Source organism: Danio rerio, chromosome 3 (assembly GCF_052040795.2).
Source record: "Danio rerio strain M-AB ecotype USA chromosome 3, GRCz13ab, whole genome shotgun sequence".
NCBI lineage: Eukaryota > Metazoa > Chordata > Actinopteri > Cypriniformes > Danionidae > Danio > Danio rerio.
Genome location: NC_141023.1, coordinates 32,592,109 through 32,617,630, shown reverse-complemented (window position 1 = coordinate 32,617,630; position 25,522 = coordinate 32,592,109). Strand labels below are relative to the sequence as shown.

Sequence of the window (25,522 nt, the reverse complement as noted above, 5' to 3'; positions counted from 1 at the left end):
GTGCGTGTATTTTTAGCTTTTTGACTGTGCTTTTTCTGAACACAGGAAATAGACTCATACGGTTGCCCACCGGCTCAGCAACAGTGTGGGTGTTGCGAGGTGGAGATGAGGCCTCATTTTCTGTCATACCTCTCGCAGTAGACGAAGGTGTGCAAGATCTGTTTAAATGCACTGTTAAATGAATGTCACCAGTTTTCTAATGATTAAAGAGAAAGTTGTCTCATCATTCAGGCATTTGTTTGGTGGTCTTGATGTTTGCGTTTGTGAGGTTTTGGCTGTGCTAAAGGTTGGCACAGACTCTGTTTCTGTTTAAGGTTGATTAGATATCTGACTTACTTAGATAAGTGTAAAGCAGACCTCACTGCCTGTCACAGACCCCACAACCATCACAAACCGATTTATCAGATCAAGGTTTCAATACCCCATCACAAATATTATTGAATTTGGATAATTCAATTAAACAAAAGTGTCAATGAAAACCTTAACATTGTTATGAAAGACTTTCATATGAATGCAGTTAAATTTCTTTATATTGATTAACAAATCCCACAAAAGAAAATCTGTTTTTCCAAAAAACTGACATGTTTATCATTAACAGATGAGTTGGACTTTAAATGAATTATCAGAAAATCAGAAACATTCTTTAGATTCCTTTTTTTTTTTTTTTGAAATTGTGTGTTAAAAGTGTGTAGCCTTGATTAGCAAAGATAATTAAAAAAATAAGTAAATAAGTAAAATATTACTGTGTAATTTTGGCAAATACAAATATTTGAGCGATTCCATGCAAATGCCAACCTTGCCATAAAATAATGAAGTTTTCACCAAAATATTGAAACTCTTTTTTTTGTGTCCAGGCCTGTTTTTTAAAGTGCTGTAAAAGTACTCTAAATGTCCCTGTCAATGTTTTCAAACAATTATATTTGATCCACCAAAGACACACAAGTGCAGATTTCACACCACATCCATTATGAAGAGATGTCACATCCATAACCAAGCTTTTTTCCTAATAAATGCAAAAATGTTAAATAAAATTAAATCAATCATTTTTGTTCTATAGTGAGCCGATCTCATCCTTTTGAGTAGCATCATTTCTTTTGGGTTGTGCAGCTTAATTCACAGATTTTCTAAAAAGTATGTTGTATACTGTAAACTTGCAGACTTTTTTGGTCACATCCATAACAGATGTTTATTTTCCTCATTTAAAATATAAAACATGTTTATTGACTGATATTTTTCTGATCCCATAACTCTGTGATTAGTTGTTTTGGAAAAACAGGTGCTTTAATATAATGTTAACAAATACTTTCTTTTTGAAGCTTTACTGCAAATTTCACATCAGTAACGCTGGAAATGCTCATTTACAGTTTTTATTTCTTCCATATATGGAACGATTGCAATAAGATGAGGAACATTCTTTCGTTTGTTTGTTTTAATCTAATCATATATGCTCTAGAATCCTTAGTTCTGCAACCAGCTACCAAGTGGCCTCAGGATTTGCAATTTTAGGGTGATTAAAGGCTTCTTGGTTCTTTAGGACAAAAAGTATTGGACCATAAAAATGTCCTGACGGTACATCCTGTTTCACAGAAAACTCCCTGGTTATGTCAGTGTTGTCTTGATGTCTTTACTCAAATTTCTTACTTTCCTTTTTGTACTTGCTATGTGCCCGCTAAACTTAAGTTTGAGTGATGACTCTCTGAAAATCCCAACTTCAGTTCAACGTGCTGAATCAGGAGAACTACCACAGCAAGAGCCCAACTAGAGCTGATGTGGAGAACCAGCCTGAAGCTGACTAATGTTCCATTCATCAACATTCATCAGCTAATGCTTAAATATGAAGCCCTGCTCACACTTTGCAATTTTTAGCCACAATTTGGTCCTCTGAGACAAATTTGGGAAATCTTAAGACTCCTGAAATCCTAGGTTAAGATTTGTGATTGTTAGTTTGACATGATTACTGACAGCTACTTAATGACCCTTGTGTTCAGGTTTTCCCTCTGATGAAGTTCTGGCAGAGTCAGAAGTTTTCAAACGTTATCCTGTAGTATGACTTGAGCTAGGATGACTGTCAAACCAGGAACTAATAGGAGTCCTGTATCTGATGATGCAATCAACAATCTTCAAACCATTATTGAGGCACACTTTGAGCAAAATTACAGAATGTTTGTTTGATCATTTCAGATCATGGGTTAGCAAATGTGTCACAGATGGATGACCTCAGTTTTCTTGCATGTTTGTGTTTGGCGCATCTTGATTGTTCAGTCTGACATTATGAGATCTTACAGTGTGACATGGGAACCATGTTTGTGTGGTCTGACAGGCTACAGTCAGTTAGGATTATTAAAAATCACACAGTGTGAGCTGAACTTGAGGTCTACAGTTTGACTCTTTGTGACATCTGTCATGGATTATTAAAACTACACCTGAATCTCTTCATAGCTCAATTGCTGACAGACCCAGTCACTGCACCCACATAGTAGCATGTTTTCCTTCACTGAGAACTTTTCTCTTCATCTGTCATTTACCTACATGGCATTTGTGGAACACGGCAGGATGAGAGAGAAGATGGTGGCAGAGAAGAGAAACATACGGGTTGCAAAGTGAAAACGTCCATCAAAATGTTTTTAAAACTATACTGGTGCCATCATTGGCGTATCGCAGACAATTTTTTACATGTGGGCATATTCATGCAGCTATGTGGAGAATTTTGGCTATTTCTAAACGCATTTCTTTGCTGTTTTGTACTCTTGACCCGTGGAGAGGGCAGTGTGTTCTCTGAGTTGTGGGTTTCCCCTCATGGTCTGCTATTTAAGTCGCGTGGTGGTTTCATAAGCTCTGGATCATGGCAGCTCTTGATAGTGCTGTGCTGCTCGGGCGGCCACTCCACTCCAGCACAGCATGTGGTTTCTCCCTCCACGCCCCAGCTGACTGTCATGACTTTATTAATTAAGGCTGGCACTCGTCCCAGTCGGTAGCAGCTGAAACGGGGAAGAAAGCAAAGTGAGAGTGTAAGGAGAGCGTGACACCAGCCTCTCTGACTGCTCGCTCCAGGAATGGAGACGTTCTCCTGACAGGCGTGACCTTCGCCGCTGATCAGGATGCACATTTTCCCCTGGCTGAGCCATCCTGTGGAGTGCAGGACTCTTTTGAATGTTGAAGGTCTTTGTGGACTTGCTAAATGACAACATGCTGTTTTCTCGGATGCATCTGTGTGGGAGAATTATAGCACATTAATGAGGTAAACTAATGTCCGTTTCTGTTTTCTTGTAGCTGTGGAGACCCAGAGCACAAGCTCAGAGGAGATCGTACCCAGCCCTCCTTCACCGCCACCTCCACCACGGGTCTACAAGCCCTGTTTTGTCTGCCAGGACAAGTCCTCGGGCTACCACTATGGAGTCAGCGCATGTGAAGGGTGTAAGGTAAGGCCACGCTTCCAACTGATATTGACATTTCAGTGGTCTGATCGGCAGTGCTTTGCTGATCATATTACTGTGTACACCTTATATTAACATGGGTTCATATGCATCTCTTGTTTAGATTATCAAGACTAGGCTTCTGCCAGTTTTCCTTGTTGTGATTATTTGGTGATTATTGGCACTTTTATGATGATAAACAGTATCCGCTTGTTAAGTGTGACATCACGCAAAGTGGCTTCAGTGTCCAAGCGCGCTATCAAACTGTATGGTGGAGACTCAACAAATAGTAATAATAACTGTTTACAAAGTAATGTAATACTTTGAAAAATCACATTTGCTATATATATATATATATATATATATATATATATATATATATATATATATATATATATATATATATATACATATACATATATATATATATATATATATATATATATATATATATATATATATATATATATATATTAGTGCGGTCAATCGATTAAAAAAATTAACTAATTAATCGCACCTTTTTTAAAAAAATAATCGCGATTAATCGCATTTAAAATACTGAAACTTGTAGTTTTGGCTATTTAAATGTAAAATTAATGTAAACGCAAGACAAAAACTATTTAAATTCAAAATATAATTGTTTAATAGAATTTTTGTTTAACTTGTAACACAGATTTCTTAATGCAAACAACATACCCACTATAAACCATCAAGATCCTGCTTGACAGCCATATTTATTACAGAAATTAAAACACAGGCATGTCAATGACATTTAAATTTCAAAACAATCAATGCCAATAAAGAAAACATTGATTTACATGTTGGATTCTAAGTGGACTGCAAAAAAATGCCAAAATACAGGAATTGCAGATATGGAAAATGAAAAATTATAATAATAAACCATAGAATACAAACTGTTGCACTCATTGTAAAGTTTTATTGCTGTGAGTTAAAAACATTAGTTATAGAGTAGAAACAATTTTGCTTAATCCTCCTTTACATTCATCCAGTTGCTAAGACTAGGAGTATCCCGCAAGTGCACAGAGACTCCCAAATGCCCGCAAATGAATGATAATTTCTTGCAAACCGGTCATTAAATACATTGCACACCCCTCTCGCCCCTACTCAGATACGTCGCTCACTCCACCCCTGACACCCCTCAACGGGCCTCAATATATGCCTAGTATCCAATGGCCAGAAATTGATACATTTTCAATAAATTGTTAAAATATTGTTGTACACAACAGTCTCTGTCCTTACTGCATCCCATGCACCATGATTTTATATAGTTCACTTTAATGTATGATATGACCAGAAAGTGTTCATAAATTAATATTTTCTCAATTCAAATGAGTAGTGGCTTAGACCCAGAAACCATATTCCATACTGTTATGACTTCTCGTTGTTAATCTAGAGACTGAAATATGTAACCTTTATACTGTGACCATTTTGTGTAATACTAGATGAAAAGAACCATGCAGCAAAAAAATAAAAATAAATAAAAGAATCATTCATTATACAAAATCTAACATAAACAGAAAATAGTAATAGTAAAGAAGAATTATATAGAAAACATAAAAATAAATGAAAATATTCCAAAAACATTAAATCCCACAGGAGAAGAGGACAAGTGGTGCTGAAAGAAAAAAAAAACAAATTCCATTCCAAACAGTATTACATAACAAGCAGATTATCATGATATTGACTGAAGTTGCAAAAAAGCCTACTTTATTATGAATAATAATAACAAAAAATGCTTTGTGTATCATTATCTATACATGTTCAGAGTAAACAGATGTTTGATGAAAATTTTAGAAAGTCAGAGTTAACAAACAAAAGGCCTATAAATAGTCACTGAATCATCAATGTTGTAGGCCAGATTAACATTTGAATATGTATGATTGAAAATAAATCACCTGTTAAGTCTATAGGCATTGCTGTAATGAACACCACTGCCAATGCAGCAATCCGAATATTATTAAAAACACTATAAAGGATTAAATAGCAAAAGCTATTTGAGCCGAAATGAATGCATTTGACCAGGTGAGCGCTATAAAATAATCTGGATGGATGCGTTTTCTACCTTTGGAATGTCTGCTGCTTATTATGTGAAATGTATTATCCTGAGCCAGTGGTACAATATTTCCAGGTGCTTCAAAAATTCCGTCTCTGATATGATAGCAATTGGTTTCAGTAGTATATTGGTAGGTTAATTGAACTCTCTGCAAATTCCATGTTGTTCAGCTGGTACAACTGGATCAACAAAAATAGACTTTGGTATTTAATACTATGGTCTTGTGTGTATGTACTTAATTTAGTGTGCATATTTTCCATTTTGATTGATGTCATATATTAACCTTTAAGTTGTTCATACTCGTTTCCTTTTTTTAAATTAGATTACTGAAGTGTATTAAAGGGATGTCATCTTGCATGCTCTTGAAGTCTAGCTGTAAAAGCACTCATTTAATAACCGTTTAATATAATACTGGTGCATCCTCATACGAAAGAATGGCTCATGGTACACATTTGGGATTCATGCCTAGTTCATATTCAGTCCCCTTGGGTGTTTTCTGGCATTGCCACCGTTGACAACCTCCAGCACTGACATTTTCTCTGTGGGGGGAAAAAAAGCCCCCATTGGCACAGCGGTGAACTCGAGTCTTTTATTTCTGTGCTACTTAATAATTGAAAACTGGTTGTGTATACAGTGTATGATCTACCCTGTGTCTCCCAGAGAAAGAGAAGCACAGGGGTTTGGAGTTGAACTATGATAGTTACAAAGCCCCCTTATCCGAGCGCCGCCGCAGGGAAGCGTGGGTGGAGAGTGTGCACGTGCGCACATACACACGCTACAGCTCGCCGAGAAATAAACATGACTTCATTAAATTTGCATGTGCTATCTTCTCCCTTTCTCGCTGCCTTTGAACGGTGGGAGGACATATCAGCGCTTGTCTTTTCCTTCAAAAAGCACCCATCACTCTCCTGCTCTCGCCCCTACAGCCTGTCTGCTTTCAGATGAACAAAAGGAGGAGGCAGCGTTTGGGATATATGTCCTGAAGTTAAAAACTTTTTTGCACATTTGTAAAGATTGTTGATGCTCTTTTTGCTCAAGTGGTAGCTCCACCGACTGTTACCTTTGAAACCTATGAATCACTTAATTGAGCCTAACGGTTTGATTCAATTTGATTGAGGAATAGTTAACAATAACATCTACAGCATATACTCCACATTTATCACATCCATGTTGTGGGCAGCAGATTAAAGGTTCAATTAGTCAGTATTAGATACGACACCATCAAATGTTAATGTTTGGTAGCTTCTCGGTAGAATACAATGAGTATCACTATTTTTTGTTTTGCTTAAAATCCAGATCACAATCTTCTCTCGATTCTGTAGATGTAAAATAAAAGTTATAGTAATATTCTGATTTCTCAAACATATGGTAAAACAACAACAATTATAATTTTAGGCCTACGTGTAGGTCTACTGTTGGTTAAAACCCTAAATTTTGTATAGACTGTGTCTTGGTTACTAATTCACAGTAAAGTGATAGCATCAAAATACAACTCTTCATAATTCTGAAGTTGAATAATAATGTTTGAGACATATGCTTGCCATTTGTCGTTGACAACATAATTAGACTATTTTATTTCAAAATGAAACATTGTCATCTTCAGATTCCCTCTTGAACGTTATTCCCAGTTCCCAAACTGAATGTTATTTTAGAACTTTATTACCTGTTGTTCACAGCTTATGCATGCTCTGTTCACTAAATTAGACATCCCTGTCGAACACACACGCGTTGTCTTGGTAGTAAACAAACAATGCGTCAGCTCATGTGTGATTTTGTGGCCACAAATATCTTTTTACATTAAGATAGAAATTACATTTTGGGGTGAATTATGCCTTATTAAACAGCATGTGACACTTTCTACACCATTTGGAGGTATCCATGTTTCTGAGCAACGATTATGAAACATGAAGACTTGTGCAACCGCTTTAACACGGTGTACACAGGGTCTTAAAGTTTTAAAAGTTGATAAATCAATGTAGAGATTGTTAAGGCCCTTAAAGTCTTAAATGCCATTTTGCAAGATATTTAATTCGATATCATTTTTGATTATGCAATGTATGGTTGAATGTTAAAGTTAACCTGAATTCTGTTAATATCAGGATGATGTTTAGTTTATAAAATAAATAAAATCTTGCTAGATTTGCTTGCTTTGCTTTGTTTATTGCAGTAACCAAGGCAACTCCATTATTTCTGTATTTCTATAGCCACCACCTGCTGAATCAGCTAGATTTAATAGACTTTTTTCAGTATAACGTTTTAGTTTTGGATTAGTGCCTTAAATTAATATTTAGTAAATAAACTGTTAGTTAAAATCTTGCCAGTGTTTCCGGTTGAAACCTAAAGCGGTTATAAAGTACTAAAATATAGGTAAAGGTCCTAAAAGGTATTTATTTTCACTCTATTTATTGTATTCATTATTGTATATATGCTGTTACACTTCTTTCAAAACCTTGATAATATAATTGGCAGAATCGTAGAAAAGCAGAATTAAGATTGTGTGTAGAGTCGAATCGATTTTTTGCATGTATAGCATTCATCAAAGTTGTAGATTTGACTTTTTATATGCCGCTACTGTTGTTCCCAGATTTTCTCCACTGAGCTTGTTGCAATGCAATATAGGACAAGCTTCACAATGGGGAAACATTGTAAATGCTACATTTACATGGTTCAAGTGGTCCAATTTTAGTATCTCACTTCAGTTTTTTTTTTCTCTTTTCCTCCCCTCCCATGTGGCACAGATCAGATATGACCCACTAATGTGTAATCAAGAACAAAGGCACACAGATTTAGTTATTCTCAGTTGGTTTCAGGCCTAATTTTTACTGTGGAAATTAATTCGATATGAATCGTATACTTTTATTTGTGTCTGCCATGCATGTGAGTGGGTACGGTGAATGACGTCCTCTGTCATTGGTGGTGAATGATGTCAACTCGGCTGGATGCCAGCCATGTTCATATGATGCTTTTCAAAGGCACAGTGGAGGACGAAGGTTAAAGCCACCAGAGTCATGTTGAAGCATTGTTTTTTCTGACCTTTAAAGATCAAGTTGTGGCTTGTATTCTCATTTTGTCTGCACCAATTGCAAATCATACCATTTTTAACCTATTTTTCAGCCTAAGATTTTATGGGTCAATATGTTATGCTGGTTTGCTAGTGTATAATGAATAGGGATTGCTTTTAATAGGAAACTGAATAATTACTTTATTTAAAAATAAAAAAAAAAGAGTAATATATTGTTCATCAAGACCTGCAGTATACATGAGACTATTTTATTCCTTAGGAAGGCAGCTCACTAAATCTTCACACCTAACAGAGTACAATAACTTTAATCTTACGCACAGCCGCTTTTAGTCACACCAAACAGACAGGCGGCCCTATTTTGATCTAATGCTCTCTTTTCTCCAAATCCAGTGGAAATGGAGTGCACACTTCACACAAACACCAACACACACAGGCTCCTCCGTTGTCTCAGTGCGCCTGGGGGTTTGTGCTCATGTCCAGGATTAGTGGAGACACTAAAGAGGCTTAGTGCTCTGCCAATGGGAGCCACAGCAGACATCAAACCATTTCCTTCCTGCTACATTCGGTTCACAGGATCTCCCCAGCAGGTCAGGGCTGGGTCATATTGTGGTACACAGAGGTCAGATGATGCCCAGTGAGAGATTAGGATCACAGATCAGCCCTGTGTCCATAATGTCCTCTAGCTCTTTCACATATGCATTTTTTTTAATCCTATTCCTGCATCTCGGACAAGAATTTTCTTCCAAGTTTGAATCTGGATAAGTCTTTTTTGTTCTTGCTGTTAATAAAGGCTGATAGAAGCAACAACACTTTCTTATACCAAATAGCAATTGATTTTGCTTCCCAAATGACATCTGATCGATGGGTGATTTGCTTTTGTGCACTCATAGATTTTTTTTCAGTGTCGATCATGTGTAGAGCATCCACCAATTCCTAAATAGTCTCTCTGCTGTAGTATGTAGTAATGTAGTAACAGTTACATGTTGAGAAAGGTAAACAGATGAGATGAAATTGCTTTGTTAAATAATGGGGTCGGTGCAGTGTTAATGCAAGCTACATCTGCCACTGTCAATAATATCAACAATGTTGGAAAGGAAGTAAAACCAGCAATGCTTACATTTTTACAATAACAACATCATTTTTACATAGCGATTTTGCTACCCTTACAATTTTGGGGATCAACTTTTTATTTTTTTGTCCCTTTCTTTACCAAGGCTGCATTTAATCATTCATTCATTTCCCTTCGGATTAGTCTCTTTATTTATCAGTGGTCACCACAGTGGAATGAACCACAAACTTATCCAGCATGTTTTTATGCAGTGAATGCCCTTCCAGCTGCAACACTGCAGTGGGAAACAGCTATTCACTAGCATTCACACACATACACGGGCCAATTTAGTTTATCCAATTTACTGCATGTCTTTGGACTGTGGTGGAAACCCATGCAAACATGGGGAGAACATGCAAACCCCACACAGAAAAGTCAGGGCTCGAACAAGCAACCTTCTTGCTGTGAGGCCACAGTGCTAACCACTGAGCCACAGTGCTGCCCCTGGGTGCATTTTTTAAGCAATAATACTGTGACAAAATAGTGTGAAACGTTTTTGGTACCATGACATGTTTTTCAGAATTAAGCCACATCTTGATTAGAAGATGCACCAGATCAAAGAGTCGTCACATGGGTGTTTTGTAGATTCTTTCAGAAACCGTGTAAAATAGGCTGCTGGAAAAAAATGTCTCATGGTAATGAAACAACAATATTTTGAAATTAAATGAACACTAGCATTTTCAGCAGCCATTGCTCAGAGTATCTGTTCCCTTTTCTTTTAATGGCCCACCGCTGCGGCCCGTAATCCAGTGGAATTACCCAGATGCCCCTTTGTTGCCAGAGCATTCTTCACACCTTGTGATGATATTGAGCCTCATTCCTGTGGCTTTCAGACCTGAGCAGTGGCGGCACAGAGCAGAGAGTGAAGCAGGTTGAGAAAAAGAGGCCTTTTGATTGTGGATTGGTGTGACATTTGTCATGGGTTTGTTATCAGTGAATCAGCTCTTCAGGTGAGACGGCAGTCGGCTGTACAAAGGGTACCGTTGGCCAGATTTCACGCATTCCTTTTTTTTTTGGGACAGGATGAAGCGAATGCTTCATATTTCTTGTAAACTGTGTAAAAAAAATGTGTGGCCATATTTCAGTACAGCACATACAAAGTATGTAACAACTGCAAGAAGAATTTTCTGTAAGAGCACTAGTTTTCAAAATGTGTGAAATTATTTTAGTTCAAAGTGGAATTAAAAGAAAATGTGCAGCATTGAACTTCATACAATGTGCATGTACCTTAGCGACTAACCTGCAGATGCTGTATTCGGTGGAAGCTTTTTCATCTGAATCTACCACAATGACCTCCAACAATGACCTCCAGAAGATCAGAGCTGGCATGAATTAAACATGGCCGATGAATGAGAGCTCCTCTGTAGGGAGATCAGGCCTCTGGGCAGCGCATTAGAAAGCCATTTCAGCTCTGCGAGGCGAGCACACGTTCTGTCACACATCTGCCATGCTCACCTTTTCCTTTATTACTTTTTCATAGCTGAGACCGAGTGTGAGAGGGACGCGTCCTTTCAGCATGCAGGACATGTCCTTGGACAGCTTTTGGTGAAATGACATGAGTGTTTTTATATGGCAGCTGCTGGACAGACCTGTCAAAAGCACACGTACACTAAAAGCTTCACTGGGTGCCCTGACTGATATGTTGAAGGCTTTTCCGCTAAAAGCCTTTGGGATTATTGTTTCTAGAGCACAAAGGCTGGATGTTGTTTTTACTGTAGGCTTGCATTGAAAACTGTACCATGACTAGAATGCAAATTCAGAGAAATGCAGTACTCTCTATAGCTAAGTTTGAGATTGATAGAAGTTTCAGTAAGACTTTTTTTTTTAATGCAGTTCAAATGTTTTAGCTTGATATTAGTTTCATATTAGTTTTCAATGCAGTTATTTTAGAAAAGCAACAAGTATTTTTACAATTGCAGGATCAGTTAACCTTACTGAATGAGTATTTTGTATCATCTCTTTTGTGTGTTCACATGGCAAATGCAGAAATTGTTATTATGTATGAAATTAATGAAAATTCTATATATTTCTGACTGTATTTATTATTATTCTTACTATGGTATTGCGTTTTTATATTGGCTGTTTTTCAACTATCAGCCGAGGCATTAATTTTGAGATTACCAGATTGTTGTATTTGTGTCAGTTAGTATTTTGGAATCATCCATCTCTTCTAATAACATCTGTAGCAGTGTAGCTTCTAGAATCCATTTCAGATGCGAAACCATCTGTTTTATAAAATATTTCCGCCACAAATCTGTAGAATGCAGGGATTCCTCTGGATCTTGTTTTTCTTATGGATGCTTTGAACCCACATACTGTGTTTCCCAGTCAGCGACTCCTGCACACACACACACAGAGAGAGAGAGAGAGAGAGAGAGAGAGAGAGATGCTGATACCCATGTGCCCAGCGGCAGTCACGAGTGAAGCTTTCACTGTCTAATCCTCTGCCAGAGCGCCGTGGTTGCAGCACAGCAGCTGAAATCTCTTCCACAAGCCTACGCACGCAGTGTTTGACGTCTGCTCTTTGATTGTATGTGGCTTCAGCTGCATCTTTTTAGCCGTTCATGACCTCTGACTGACTCTCTGCCCTCGAGAGTCTGACCAAGCAGTAATTAAGATCAGCAGAATAATGTGAATCTCTCATTTGCATCCCTCCGCTTGAGTCTATGAGGGTTAAGCTCTGCTGGGTATTAGCCAATGGGAACCTCTGGGCACTTGAACTGGGAGATAATACCCAGCAGCCATAACACTGCTCAATCCAAGCTGAGCTCAGCTGGCCATTATGCCAAGAAATGAAGTGTTTGGGTGCCTGAGAGAGTCGTGTTTATGCCACGGTTGTTTATTTGTGTTTTTGTGTGTTTGTGTATAGCAAAGATGCGCATACATGAATATCTGGTGAATCATAAGTGGGTTTATGTAACCGTTCCTTCGCAGTCGTGATGACTTTTGGGGGTTGGTGTTAATTCGCATGAGTGTGTGTCATTTGTGCATCTTCCAGCTATAGTAAACCTTCATGTTTGCATTTCTCCTCAGGGTTTTTTCCGGAGAAGCATTCAGAAGAACATGGTGTACACCTGCCACAGAGAGAAGAGCTGTATCATCAACAAGGTCACCCGAAACCGCTGCCAGTACTGCCGACTGCAGAAGTGCCTGGAAGTGGGCATGTCTAAAGAATGTAAGTGTCTTGGGTACTACACTGCATGCGTGCTACATGACCAAAAATATGTTCATGAAATGACTTGAAGTCATAGTAAGGTTTTGGGAGACTATTATCTTGCTATAGTACCATACCCAGAGGAAACCCATGCGAACGTTGGGAGAACATGCAAACTCCACACAGAAACGCCAGCTGGAAGTCTGGTACATGTTTGGCAGTTGGCCAAAATACATTGCATGAGTCAAAATTATTATATATAAATATATATATATATATATATATATATATATATATATATATATATATATATATATATATATATATATAATAATTTTATTATATATATATATATATATATATATATATATATATATATATATATATATAAAAATAATATATATATTATTATATAATATATATTATATAATAATATAATTTTATTATAATAATATATATATATATATATATATATATATATATATATATATATATATATATATATATATATATATATATAATTTTATTATATATATATATAAAAATAATATATATATTATTTTTTTTTTTAAATAATTAAAATATTATGTAAATATTATGCCCCATGCAGATATTTTGTAAGTTTCTTGTTAGAAATGTATAAGGTGATGTTTTGTTTTTTCAATTCCAGATTTTCAGGTGGACGTACAGTATCCCAACTAAATATTGTCCCATCCTAACATGCACCAATTACATAAAATTATAAGTGTACAAAATTTCAGCATATCTTAGCAATATGTTGCTATAACATAGCAATTTTTTATTTTTTTTTACTGTTATTGATGAAATAAATTCATTCCCGTTGAGCCAAATAGTACAGTTTTACTGCTTTATACTATAGCCCAATCCCAATTCTACCCCTTAGCCTTCCCCCTAACCCTCGTTCGTGTGAAGGGGTTGGGGTGTTCCAATTCTCTTAAGCTTGGAGGTGTAGGGCTAAGTGTAATGGGTGGATACCCTTTCGAACTGAGATTTTTCAGGACCACACTGAAAACAAAGGGGTAGAAAATTACCCAGAATACACCAGCCACAACAACAGCATAGCTTGACCTGGAAGGAGATCAAGTTAAATTAGTAGGAGATCAAACAAACATTTTTTGTTAGTATTACAAATTTTTACAACAAAACAAGCACATGTTTTAATACATTCATAACTGTGTTTGTGTTTTACTGTCATGCGTTTAAAAAACGCTAAAATAAAAACTGCTAAGTTTTGATATCTTTAATCCATAATAATAACTCTTGTATATCAGTCCCACACCATTCTGACACTTAATGACACTGGAATCCCCTATCAGAAAAGTCTAGTGACTGGGAATCAGCTTTTTACAGTGTCTGGTATAATGTTAATGTTGTGTTTTGTGTGTTTACATAGATTAATATGGCCACTGTGCACAGTACAGTTATGATCTTATTGCCACATTAGATTGTTATGATAACATGATATCATTGCCTTTAGTGATATCCTGAAGATAAATACCAAAAAATAACATAAATAGAATTGGGATTGAGCCTACATGTCTAAGTTAAGTGAACTTTTAAACCATGGCCTTAAACTACAGTGTGGGTTAAAGGCCTCTATCAGACGTTGATATCTCTGATCCTGCTGTCTCCACCTGCTGGACATAGCTGAAGTGACCAGTGAAAAAGACTTGATGCACATTTGGCCATGAAACCCCCTTGTTTCAGCAGGTTTTTTTTTACACCTCTACTTTGGAAAAAGTCAGGAAAGTGAGCGTTCAGCACTGTTTGCATAAAAATTTGCATAAAAATGGGAGTGTTGGTTTGGGCACGCGCTGATTTATACAGAGGCAAAACACACTCACTGTCTTTTTCCCCTGTGTGTTTGTGTTTACATGGACATAAGTAATCAAATTAATTGACAAATTAGTAAATTGTGGACTTTAACTGCAGTTTGGCTCTTTCATTCAGGAATTTCAATCATGCCCCTCGTGACAAACGAGAAATTTGATTTGAGGAACTGCTCTAGCGAGTATTTTTCATGCAACGTTTGTTAACGCACCGTGAATGAGAGAAAAAAAACCTCTGCATTTCCCGGAAACTTAGATGCACTCGGCAGGTAGCATCAGAAATTCGTGTGTGTTATTCCTATCACAAAATGCAGTGAAAATCGTACATGACAGTAAGTTTGATTGTGGTGTTAACATGTTTACACTCTGTGTAATAGTTAGTTCGATATGAACTAACTTCGTCATCTGGATAAACAAAGACCACTGGTCGCTCACCTACCAAATTTATAGAGACAGGACAATCAACAAATCCTTAGACACGTATTGGTGTTTTGAGCTTCGCATGCACTTTAATCCATACGTGCATCCAGCTGCTCTCTCAAAGAGAGAAAATGAAAACAAAACCTTCACTGCAGCAAATTATAAAAGCAACACTGCACGCTTGTTTTGGCAACACAATGTGGCGTCTCTCTGCCGTCTGAACACTGTGACTGGTAAAAACAGTCTTCGAAGCTATCATGGATATTAATGAAGTTGCATCATAGAGCGCGCTGATTGGTTCGAACCAAGTCTTACTCATGCATTAATGCCCCACACTCAAAGACGTAATAAGGCACTCCCAGGTACAGACGTCCAGTCTACACGCTGGCATACACGATAAGATCTCAAGGCCGTGACGCAGCTTCAAAAACTCGTTTCAAACCGGAAGTACGAATTTGCTCGAAATAACGCAAAAACTACCAATTTTCACTTTTTAAATGAATTTTTTTATCTTTTTAGATCTTTATTATTTGAATGAGTATGGGTTTGGATGTATTTTTGTTTCATTATAACCAAGGATTTACATACGTCTTTGTGTCGCACTGAACGCACCAGTCTGCCGGTTCTGTCAGAGCAGGATGAAATCTCTGCCCCAGATTTGTTATTTTACATATTTCATTTTCTCCGCCCGGAAATGATGGCGCGCTCTTGTCATCATAAAGTTGTTTGCAAGCAGGTTTCGTCTTCTTGCACATGTCGTGTCGTGAAAGATTACCTCCCTGCGTTAATAGTTCTTTAATGGCTCCATTAGATTGTGTTTTCTGAGCCCATGCTGGCACCCAGCTCCCTCTGGAGAAATGAATATGTGGCTGTGGGGAAAAGTGAGGGAGAATCATCCTTTACCACCCCTCTCTCTCTCTGTTTCGTTTTGTTCTCCCGGTGTGCATATGGAGGAGGGAGAAGAAGAGCCATCGAGTTATCTTTAGACAAAGGAAGGAGTCCTAACCAAAAACAGCAAGAAAACATGAGATAAAGGAGCGATAGAAGCTGTGAGAACAAGAAGCGAGAGTGATAGCGAGGTTATGGGAAAACAGAAAGACTGAGAGAGGGAAGAGAGGAAGGAGGGAGGAATGCAGGCGCGGAGGGAGAGCCCGATTAAAGCTCTTTAAAGCAGCCTGATATTTGTCATGTGACGTGATTAGATTAGGTTGGATTTTAGTGAAAGCAGAGGTCGTTTGTCACTGTTATTAACAACCACCAACATTCATTTCTCATCTCTACACGCTGCACACCATCAGCATATCTGTGTGTGTGTGTGTGTGTGTGTGTGTGTGTGTGTGTGTGTGTGTGTGTGTGTGTGTGTGTGTGTGTGTGTGTGTGTGTGTGTGTGTGTGTGTGTGTGTGTGTGTGTGATGAAACACGAATGCGTTTGCTTGCAGATTTACATTCTTTTTAAACCTGCAGTTCTTAATTGGCAATGTTATTTATTATTTTTGCTAGTTTAATATGCACTGCAGAACAACTGTAAGTAAACACCTCACACAGGTTTATTTCCCTGAGAAGTGTAAATACTGCAGTGTTTGTTCAGCCAGTGGTGTGGGATTGAGATGGGATTGATTTTGCCCAACCATTGTACAAGTGGGACTTTGTTCTGAACTTGTTTGCTAGAGGCACGGAAAAATCATTTGCAAGATCATATATTGTCAATGCATCAGTAAAAGGGATTACATGTGAAGCAAGAGTAATATAAAAAGGGGGAATGGTGTTGAACAAGCCAGTACCTCTTAAAAAAGGTGCATACATTAATATTAAGTCTTTATTTTAATCTATATTGACAGTTTTATTCATAAAGAATGCATTAAATTGCAGTAAATATGATTATAATGAAAGCATTGTCCAATATTTGGCTAAATAAAATTTTCCAAATTGTTTGCTAGTGTCACAGAAATCCTACATGAAATCATATGCTCTTTTAGGGCTGGGTGATTTGGTCTAAAATCAAACTCTTGATTAATTGAACATTCAATTACAATTACTAAACATTTATTTTATTTATTTATTTTATTTTTTTGTCCTCATAGTTCACGGGCAAGGTTTATATAAGGTCTAAAGGCACAGCTTCCAACCATCATCAATGTAGTGCAAAGAAAAGCTTAAGAATTAGTCTATCGTCCTTCTTGACCAGAGATCAGATGTGGCTGCAAAGGTAGAAATCAGCCCCAGCCTTTAACAGAGCTTGGTCACGTGACGCGTAGGGAAAGTATTTGAAAAAATCATCCTGAAATTGATTACAGGTTCTGAATGTCAATTTCGATTACTTTTCGATTAATCGGCAAGCCTATGCCCTTTTATAGTATCCAAGTTCACATCTTTTACTGTTTTTAGAAATCATCTTGCAGATATAATGAATGCAATTTCCGTCTTATGCATTATTTTCCTATTTATTCTGCACTTTAAAACAGAAAACATTGTCACAATAAGAGATGAGAAGACCTCAGAGAATCACATCTAAGGAATTCTTCCTTTTTACTGCTTGTTTAGCAGTTGATGTTCTCTTACCGTGAGCTTTTTTTGAACTGTCACATCAAAGCATCCAGCTGTCTTTATCTCAGTGGAAATGTATTTTTACATCCCTGTTTGTTTCCTTATGCGTGTATGTGCGCACATGTATATACGTGTCCTCTTGGTCTCCCACTTAATCCGTCTCCTCCTCTTTCATTCATTGTTGTTTCCAAGTAAATTAGCTGCCAAAATGATTGAATCACAACAAGAGTGTGGATCTGAAAAAGGTTCAAGTGGATGATAGGCTGCTGCTGCTGCTACTTTCACCAGGCAGAGAAAAAGAACGCTGGACTTTTACTGCCATCTTGTGGTGTATATTGTGTAGTGATGTATGTGTGTGCGTATATAGTATGTGTAGCCATTTGTGGTACTATGAGATTTAAATCTAGGTGTTTGTTTGATCTGATCACTAAAAATTAAGATGGATTGACAGCTGTGTTTATTTTTTCTTGTTGCAGCTGTTAGGAACGACCGGAACAAAAGGAAGAAAGACGACAAGAAGCAAGAATGTTTGGAAAATTACGTCTTAAGTCCAGATACGGAGAAGATGATCGAGCAGGTGAGGAAGGCCCATCAGGAAACCTTCCCCTCGCTCTGTCAGCTGGGAAAATACACCACGGTAAGACACCAGGTCTTAAATGGATGCAGTTAATGGATAGAAATCACACTCTCAGCTACTAAACCCAGCAAACATTGATGTCTGTCAACAGAACAACAGCGCAGACCACAGGGTGGCTCTGGATGTCGACCTGTGGGACAAATTTAGCGAGCTCTCCACCAAATGCATCATTAAAACAGTGGAGTTCGCCAAGCAGTTACCCGGCTTCACCACGCTCACCATCGCAGATCAGATCACCCTGTTAAAGGCCGCCTGTCTCGACATCCTGGTGAGGGAACGACACCTGCTGTTTTCTCACACACACCAGTGCACATTTAAACCTACTCTTTGGATGGTGTATGCTTAAACTTTTGAACTTTCTTCCTCAGATCCTGCGAATATGTACACGCTACACACCCGATCAGGACACCATGACGTTTTCAGATGGTCTGACACTGAACCGCACACAGATGCACAACGCCGGCTTTGGCCCTCTCACAGATCTGGTGTTCGCTTTCGCCAACCAGCTTCTGCCTCTGGAGATGGATGATGCAGAGACTGGGCTTCTTAGCGCCATCTGTCTGCTGTGTGGAGGTACTGCAGCTTTAGACACATTTATTTTTTTAATCTTGTTTCAATTTGTCGATCTTAAACAGTGGTCTCAAACTTAAATTGGTGGAGTTGCCATTTCAGTTACTGACAATCCATAGAAAGGCCGCTTTAACATTAAAGTCCAAGAAAAAAAGTGGAAACCTGACATAACTGATGCATTTTAGGACAACAGATATGACGTTTATATTTATTTCAAACATTACCTGTCACCAGAGATGATGCAAATCAGCAAGTTTATCATGTCACACATCAGCTGCTGAAATATTTCTATGGTTGTTGTGTGTATGGCACACACACACTCAGTCATTCTTCCACAGACTATATGCAGTCAAAACTCTAGTTTTTTTTGTCTTGTTGTACATATTGAAGGGATAAAATGCTTTAAAAATACTACAACTTATAGGCATAAAAATATTATTCTGTCCCAACCAATTATATTGTCCCAATAGCGTAAGAACAGCAGAAAGCAGTTTGGGTAATCTAAACTGTTCTTTAGAAAACGAATCTTTCTTTTTTTTGTAAAACTACAACAAAGACGAGAAAAGTATGTACTTATTCACATTTACTTTAACAAGTTCAGTTCAACTAGCAGTACAATTTCACTAATGTGCATAGTTTTTATGCAAATCTTAATAAGCATATGAGGAAAATCTATTACATGAGACCATTTGAATCGACTATTAACAAAATTATCATATTTGTTACACCATCAAGCCGTGAAGAAGTGTTTGTTGAACAAAATTTGAGTGGTATAAAACTAATAATAATCAAACGACCCGTGAACATTTCCATGATAGAGCTTTAGTGAAATTATAGCACTTATAGGCATATATTTTTAACCTTTAAATCATTCACAGAATTAAAACGCATATGTAATACTCTGAATGCAGTAATAGTCTGAATGCAGTACTTCAAATGTCAACTAGGTGGCGGGTCAAAACCACAAGTGGCTAGATGCGACTGCACAACAATTATATAGGTTCAAAGTCTATGTTTTGGTGGGCCAAATCTTGTTTTATTTTTGACATCAGTTGGAGGGAGGAGGGGGGCCCTGATTTTGAAGATATTTAATCAGTAGTCACATAAGTGACTGAATTTTCTCTGTGAGTCATTTCCATCACTTTTAATACGATATTTGTTATCCTCTTACATCTATTGTGCTTTGCTTTTGTGAATATACATAACAATCTGATTTTGTGTTTGCGTATGTATATTTATCTGCTATTTATAATTATAGTTTCTAATAATGAGCTACATATGAGTAAATGGCAGAAAAACATGTTAAAGTTAGCAGTTGTGATAGGTGCCTTTATGTACAAGTTATATATTGCACATCATTTAGACAATTTTTTTCATCTCTAAGTGATAGTTCACAATACATTTGCTTGCTATTTACACTCCTCCAACGGGTTTCTTCTGTTGAACACTATGGAAGGCATTTTGAACAAAAGCTGCAAACCTGTAACCACTGACTTTTATAGTAGGAAAACCATACTATAGAAGCCAATAGTACAAGTTTCTAGCATTCTTCAAGATATCTTCTTTTGTTTTCAACAGAAGAAAGAAACTCATAAATGTTTGAAGTCAAGGGTAATTAAATGACTGATTTTTTTTTTTTTTTTTTAGGTGAACTTTGCCTTTAAGATTTTCTGCAGTTTTTTTTTTTTTTCGTCTCTCTCTTTGTAACTTTTTGTTGTTGTTCTCTGCTTAACATTTACATTTGATGCACCTGTGTTCAGATCGGCAGGATCTAGAGCAGTCTGATAAGGTGGATGAACTTCAGGAGCCCTTGCTGGAGGCCCTGAAGATCTACGTGAGAAATCGGAGACCTCATAAACCACACATGTTTCCTAAGATGCTGATGAAGATCACAGACCTGAGGAGCATCAGCGCTAAAGGTGAGATTCGCTGTCTGTCTTTGTACATCAAACATCAGCGACTAGAAGCCAGTCTAACGTCTTATCTTCTCAAACAGGAGCGGAGCGAGTAATAACGCTGAAAATGGAGATCCCAGGCTCCATGCCTCCGCTCATTCAGGAGATGCTGGAAAATTCAGAGGGTCTGGAGGGAGGCGGGTCGAAAGGAGCTGGAGGAGGTGGTGGTGGTGGTGGTGGAAAGGGAGCTCCACCAGGAAGCTGCAGCCCCAGTTTGTCTCCCAGTTCGGCACACAGCAGCCCCTCGGCTCACTCTCCTTGACTTTCATCTCCAGACAAACCTCCATACAGAATTAAACTGGTTCCTAACCAGAAATAAGCCACAGCCGACCAGCGCCAGAGAGCAGAATTCCGGTAGACTTTGACCCGGACTGAACAGTAAATCTGGCCAGCTTTCATTCGCTGAAGTCCAGTAGAGTTACACACAGGCCGAGCCTGATCAAAAGTCACACCGTCATTAAAACCTCCAGTGATTCAGCGACTACAAGAGCCTTTTCACGTGGCGCTGCTTCACAGAGATGACAGAACAAACGCCCTGTGTGCGCAAGCGGCTCTTTACTGTGTCTTCCCGGCTCTGCTCCCATCACGCGAACTGTGAAGGCCCAGGGAAGCTCGTCTGAAGGACGCGTTCTCTCGGCCTCAGCGTTATTTTATAAACTTCAATCCCTTAAAGCAAGCTAAAGGACTTTAGGACGTCAGCTGTCCACAAGTCAGGGACATTTTGAACTTTCCAGCTGTTTTGGTTCTGTTTCTTTGTTTTCGTACAAAAGATATATGAATATATGAAATCTATATTGACAGAAATGAGATTTGACTCTTTTGGTCTTAGGTGGAATGCAGAACATTTCTTATCTTTTTCTCTCACTTTTTGTCTCAAGAGTTGAACATGGTTATGGTCGACCCACTGTTACCTTCACTCCAAGACAGTCCTGTTCACGTCACGCACAAGGGCACGTCGCACTGAAAATGATGTGTGCGCTTCAATCAAGATGGGGTAAAACACAGTTTTGTCCGGACGATTTGGAGATATGACACTTCATCAGAAATGAAGGATCCCCTGTAAACAAGCGGCTTGTGATTATGATGTGTGTGAGATCTCGGTTTTAACGGAGTGGCGAATGCCTTCCTGTAGCTTTTAATATTGCTTTTTTTTTTGCTTTTCATTTTGTAATTGTCACCTGTCGAAAGACACAGAGACCCCCTTCTAAACAGTATTAGCTGATTACAAAATAAAAGAGATTTCCAAAAATAACGATTCACTAAGAAAAATGTGTATTTTTAGCTAAATGCATTTCAGAAGTATTAAGAATGTTGAGCATTTCACACAGAACCATGTTTTTGTTACACGTCCGGCACCTGGATCTTGAAGCCCTGTTATTGGTCGATTCGTTTCTAATCATCCGTCACGTGTCCTGAGATGCTTCCACCGCCGCTTCCTCTTCTTCTGTACTTTACAACATCACTGCCTCTGCTCTCCTGCAACAATCATTGAACAGCAGTCAACAACAACACTGCCTCTGTGTGACAATCACTTCAAGTAAAGCTCACAAACAACTCTGCCTCTGTAACACACTGATCCCTACAGAACACTGGATTCATGAGGCCACTCACACACATACAGATCTGACACTATTACAGCTGTAGAAAAAAAAACAACAAAAAAGATAAAGGATTTAAAGGGATAGTTCACCCAAAAGCCTTCTCTTCAAGTTCAGTTTCTTTCTTTCGTTAAAAGCAAAGAAAAATCTTTTGAAGAATGTTAGTTGCTGGCACCCATTGACTTTTTCTTATTATGGGGGTCAATGGGTGCCAGCAACCAACATTCTTCAAAATATCATCTTTTGTCTTCAACAGAAGAAAGAAAGATTTAAAACCACATAACAAGAGAGTAAATAATGTTATTTTCATTTTTTGGCTGAACTGTCCCTTTTAATTCATAGTGTGATGATTATCTAGAAATTAATTATTTGTTTTTGCCAAAAATGTAAATTCCAAATCCTTTAAAAAAATCATTTAAAAATTCTATTTGTCATAAATAAATTTGTTGCAAATTTGATACAAAGTCTTAAATAAATTTGTTGCAAATTTGATACAAAGAGTGGTTTTATTCCCTAATAAAATTCATTATAATGATTTTTAACACCCCAATGTTGTTCAATCTTCAGCAAAACACAAAGGGTTTTGTGTTTGCCGAAGATTGAACAACATTAGGGTGTTTAAATAATGTGAAAAAATGGAACTTTTTGTTTTGAACTTTCCCTTTAAATTAAATTAGATTGGTCAAAATAAATAAAAATATGATTCAGGGGAAGGTGGGGACAATATAATCTATTTCTGAGGGATCAGTGTCAGCATATCATTATTGCACCAGTTCACAGCAGCTCTGCGTCTGCTGAAGCCGTCGACATGAACCTTTGAACAGAGCAGTGGACAGAAATGACTTCCTCTTGAACATGTTCTTCTGAGAGTGGAGAGTGAACTGTTTCACTGCAACTATGCACACGTCATGCACAGAGCTCAAGTCTGTTCACTTCTATCTACCTGTTGTGAAAATCACAAGCCTCTTCCAGTTGTTCAGTTCTGTCTGTTTCTTTTATTCTGCATTCAGTCGCTGCCCAAAGGTTCATCACTGTTGAGCCATACTGCACCACAGACCTCGACAGGCCTCTTCTCTCACTCACAGATGACACCACGTACAGCACAAACCCTGTACTGCTTTAACGGTTGTTATACAGTCAAACGCACAAAACTGTTTCTGTTGTGTCAGGTTCCTGGATGAGAAAAGTAATGTTTAATAAAAGCATCCGTTTTGTGTGTGTTTCTGACCATTGTGTTTTATTGTGGTTAAGCTTTCCATGAATGTTTGATATTAATAACAATTTTTGGATGTGATTCAGCTCAGCGTCATTTGTGTTCAGATATTTGATTCTGAAACGAGTTTCAGTGTGTTTCCACAGGCACTGTTTTTAGTGGATTCATGTGGAGGTTGAGTGTAATGCACTGTATCAGTGTAGTATGAATGAATTGAAAACACTCACTCACAAGTGGAAACGCACTGTAGTAGACCATAGATTGTGTTTTTCATAAACAAAGTTGCTGTACTGGTTAAAGTATCATCTCAGGCTGTCAATAATTAGTGCGTGTTAGGCTTTGTCCACACATACATGGGTATTATATGATCTGTTTTCTCTGCTTTAATTTTTTATTTTAATTTCCGTCCACATGAAAACGCAGTTTGATGCATATTAAGAGCACACCAAACCAACAGGCTTCGATAAGGACACTTTTATGCTGTTTTCACACCAAATGGGAATTAAGTATTGTCGCAAGTAAGTTGCATACAAGTTAATGTAAACGTGAGAACAGGTGGAAAACCGTCTAGCGATAGGACAATGCGGAATATGCAATACATTTGCTGTGAATGTGTGAAATTTGCATCTTCCATGTTTGACATGAACCCAACCATGTTGGCCAATAAGAAAGGAGAAAACTACGCGTGTTGATGTCATGAGGTGAAAACTCCAGTTGAATTGTCCACATGACCACGCTGTATCCAGGGTTTTGGAAAACAAACTTCACCCTGGCTGTAGTTTTCAGAAAATTTTGGTTTTAGTCAGATGCTTTTGTGTGGACAAACAGCGAAACGTAGAAAAAAAAAAGTGCAATTTTGAAAATATCTGTTTGTGTGGACAGAGCCTCAATGAGTGTACATGAATCTTACACCTTGAAAGGACCACATACATTTCAGAAAACATACATTTTTGTGCAATTTCGAGTGTGGTACACGCAGGTGAGTGGGCTTGACAAACCACCTGTCAGACATGCCCTCCTTTTCGTATGATCGAAAGAGAAAACAAAACTATCTTCATTGCATTTTTCTTCCCTCTGATGATATGAAGTGCTATTTTTATCTTTGTTAAATAAAGTCATGCTGATTAAAAAGCAAATGATGAATAATTGAAAACTTGCCAGTAAAAAGGCTAATAAATATTGTTTGTTACACCAATTGCACAAAGCAGCTTAATATAGAAGTTTTTAGTAAATTGCAATTGAAACTGTGTCAGTCCAGTTTTCAGAGTTAAAGCTTAGTTTAGTTCAGTGTGGTTTAATTTTCACTGCTGAAAGTTCAAACACTGAAGAGCAAATCTATTGACGTGCAGCTCAAAATAACTGAGAGTAATCAGGCTTAGTTGGGTCTGACCATTTTACCATTGTTCTGAGGGCAAAACAAGCAGTAGGCCAAAAACTGCCTGAACTCCTGGGTGACATGTCAATCTGGAGAAATGACTCCACTGCATAATGTCAGAGTGTATTTTGGCTGCTGCAACACAAATTAAATTATTTCAAATAACAAAATTAACATTCTTGATGAGGCGGGTGAGTACATTTTCATTGTGGACTGAATGACAGAAATCCATACAGTAATATATACAGTTAAAGTCGGAATGAATAGCCCCCTTTGGTTATTTTTTTTTCTTTTTTAAATATTTCCCAAATGATGCTTAACAGAGCAAGGAAATTTTCACAGTATGTCTGAAAATATTTTTTTCTTCTGGAGAAAATCTTATTAGTTTTTATTTTTGACTTGAATAAAAGATGTTTTAATTTTTTTATACACTGTTTTAAGGACAATATTATTAGCCCCTTTAAGCTATATATTTTTTCGGATAATCTACAGAACAAATCATCATTATACAATACGTTGCCTAATTACCCTAACCTGCCTAGTTAACCTGATCAACCTAGTTAAGTTGTATAGAAGTGTCTTGAAAAAT

General features: G+C 37.6%; 1 protein-coding gene across 3 annotated transcripts in view; it reads left to right on the top strand.

Annotated features, from left to right (window-relative positions):
• Nucleotides 1-22,400, top strand: part of rarab (retinoic acid receptor, alpha b) — a 213,498-nt gene extending 191,098 nt beyond the window's left edge. For 2 of the 3 annotated variants that reach the window (XM_087242753.1, XM_087242752.2), the window contains exons 4-10: nt 3,271-3,419; nt 12,651-12,792; nt 18,062-18,222; nt 18,314-18,490; nt 18,591-18,795; nt 20,553-20,711; nt 20,789-21,996. In XM_087242753.1, coding sequence (XP_087098879.1) covers nt 3,271-3,419; nt 12,651-12,792; nt 18,062-18,222; nt 18,314-18,490; nt 18,591-18,795; nt 20,553-20,711; nt 20,789-21,009 — 1,214 coding nt within the window. In that variant the 3' untranslated portion in view covers nt 21,010-21,996. 3 annotated transcript variants of the gene reach the window in all.
• Nucleotides 22,401-25,522: the final 3,122 nt, after the last annotated feature.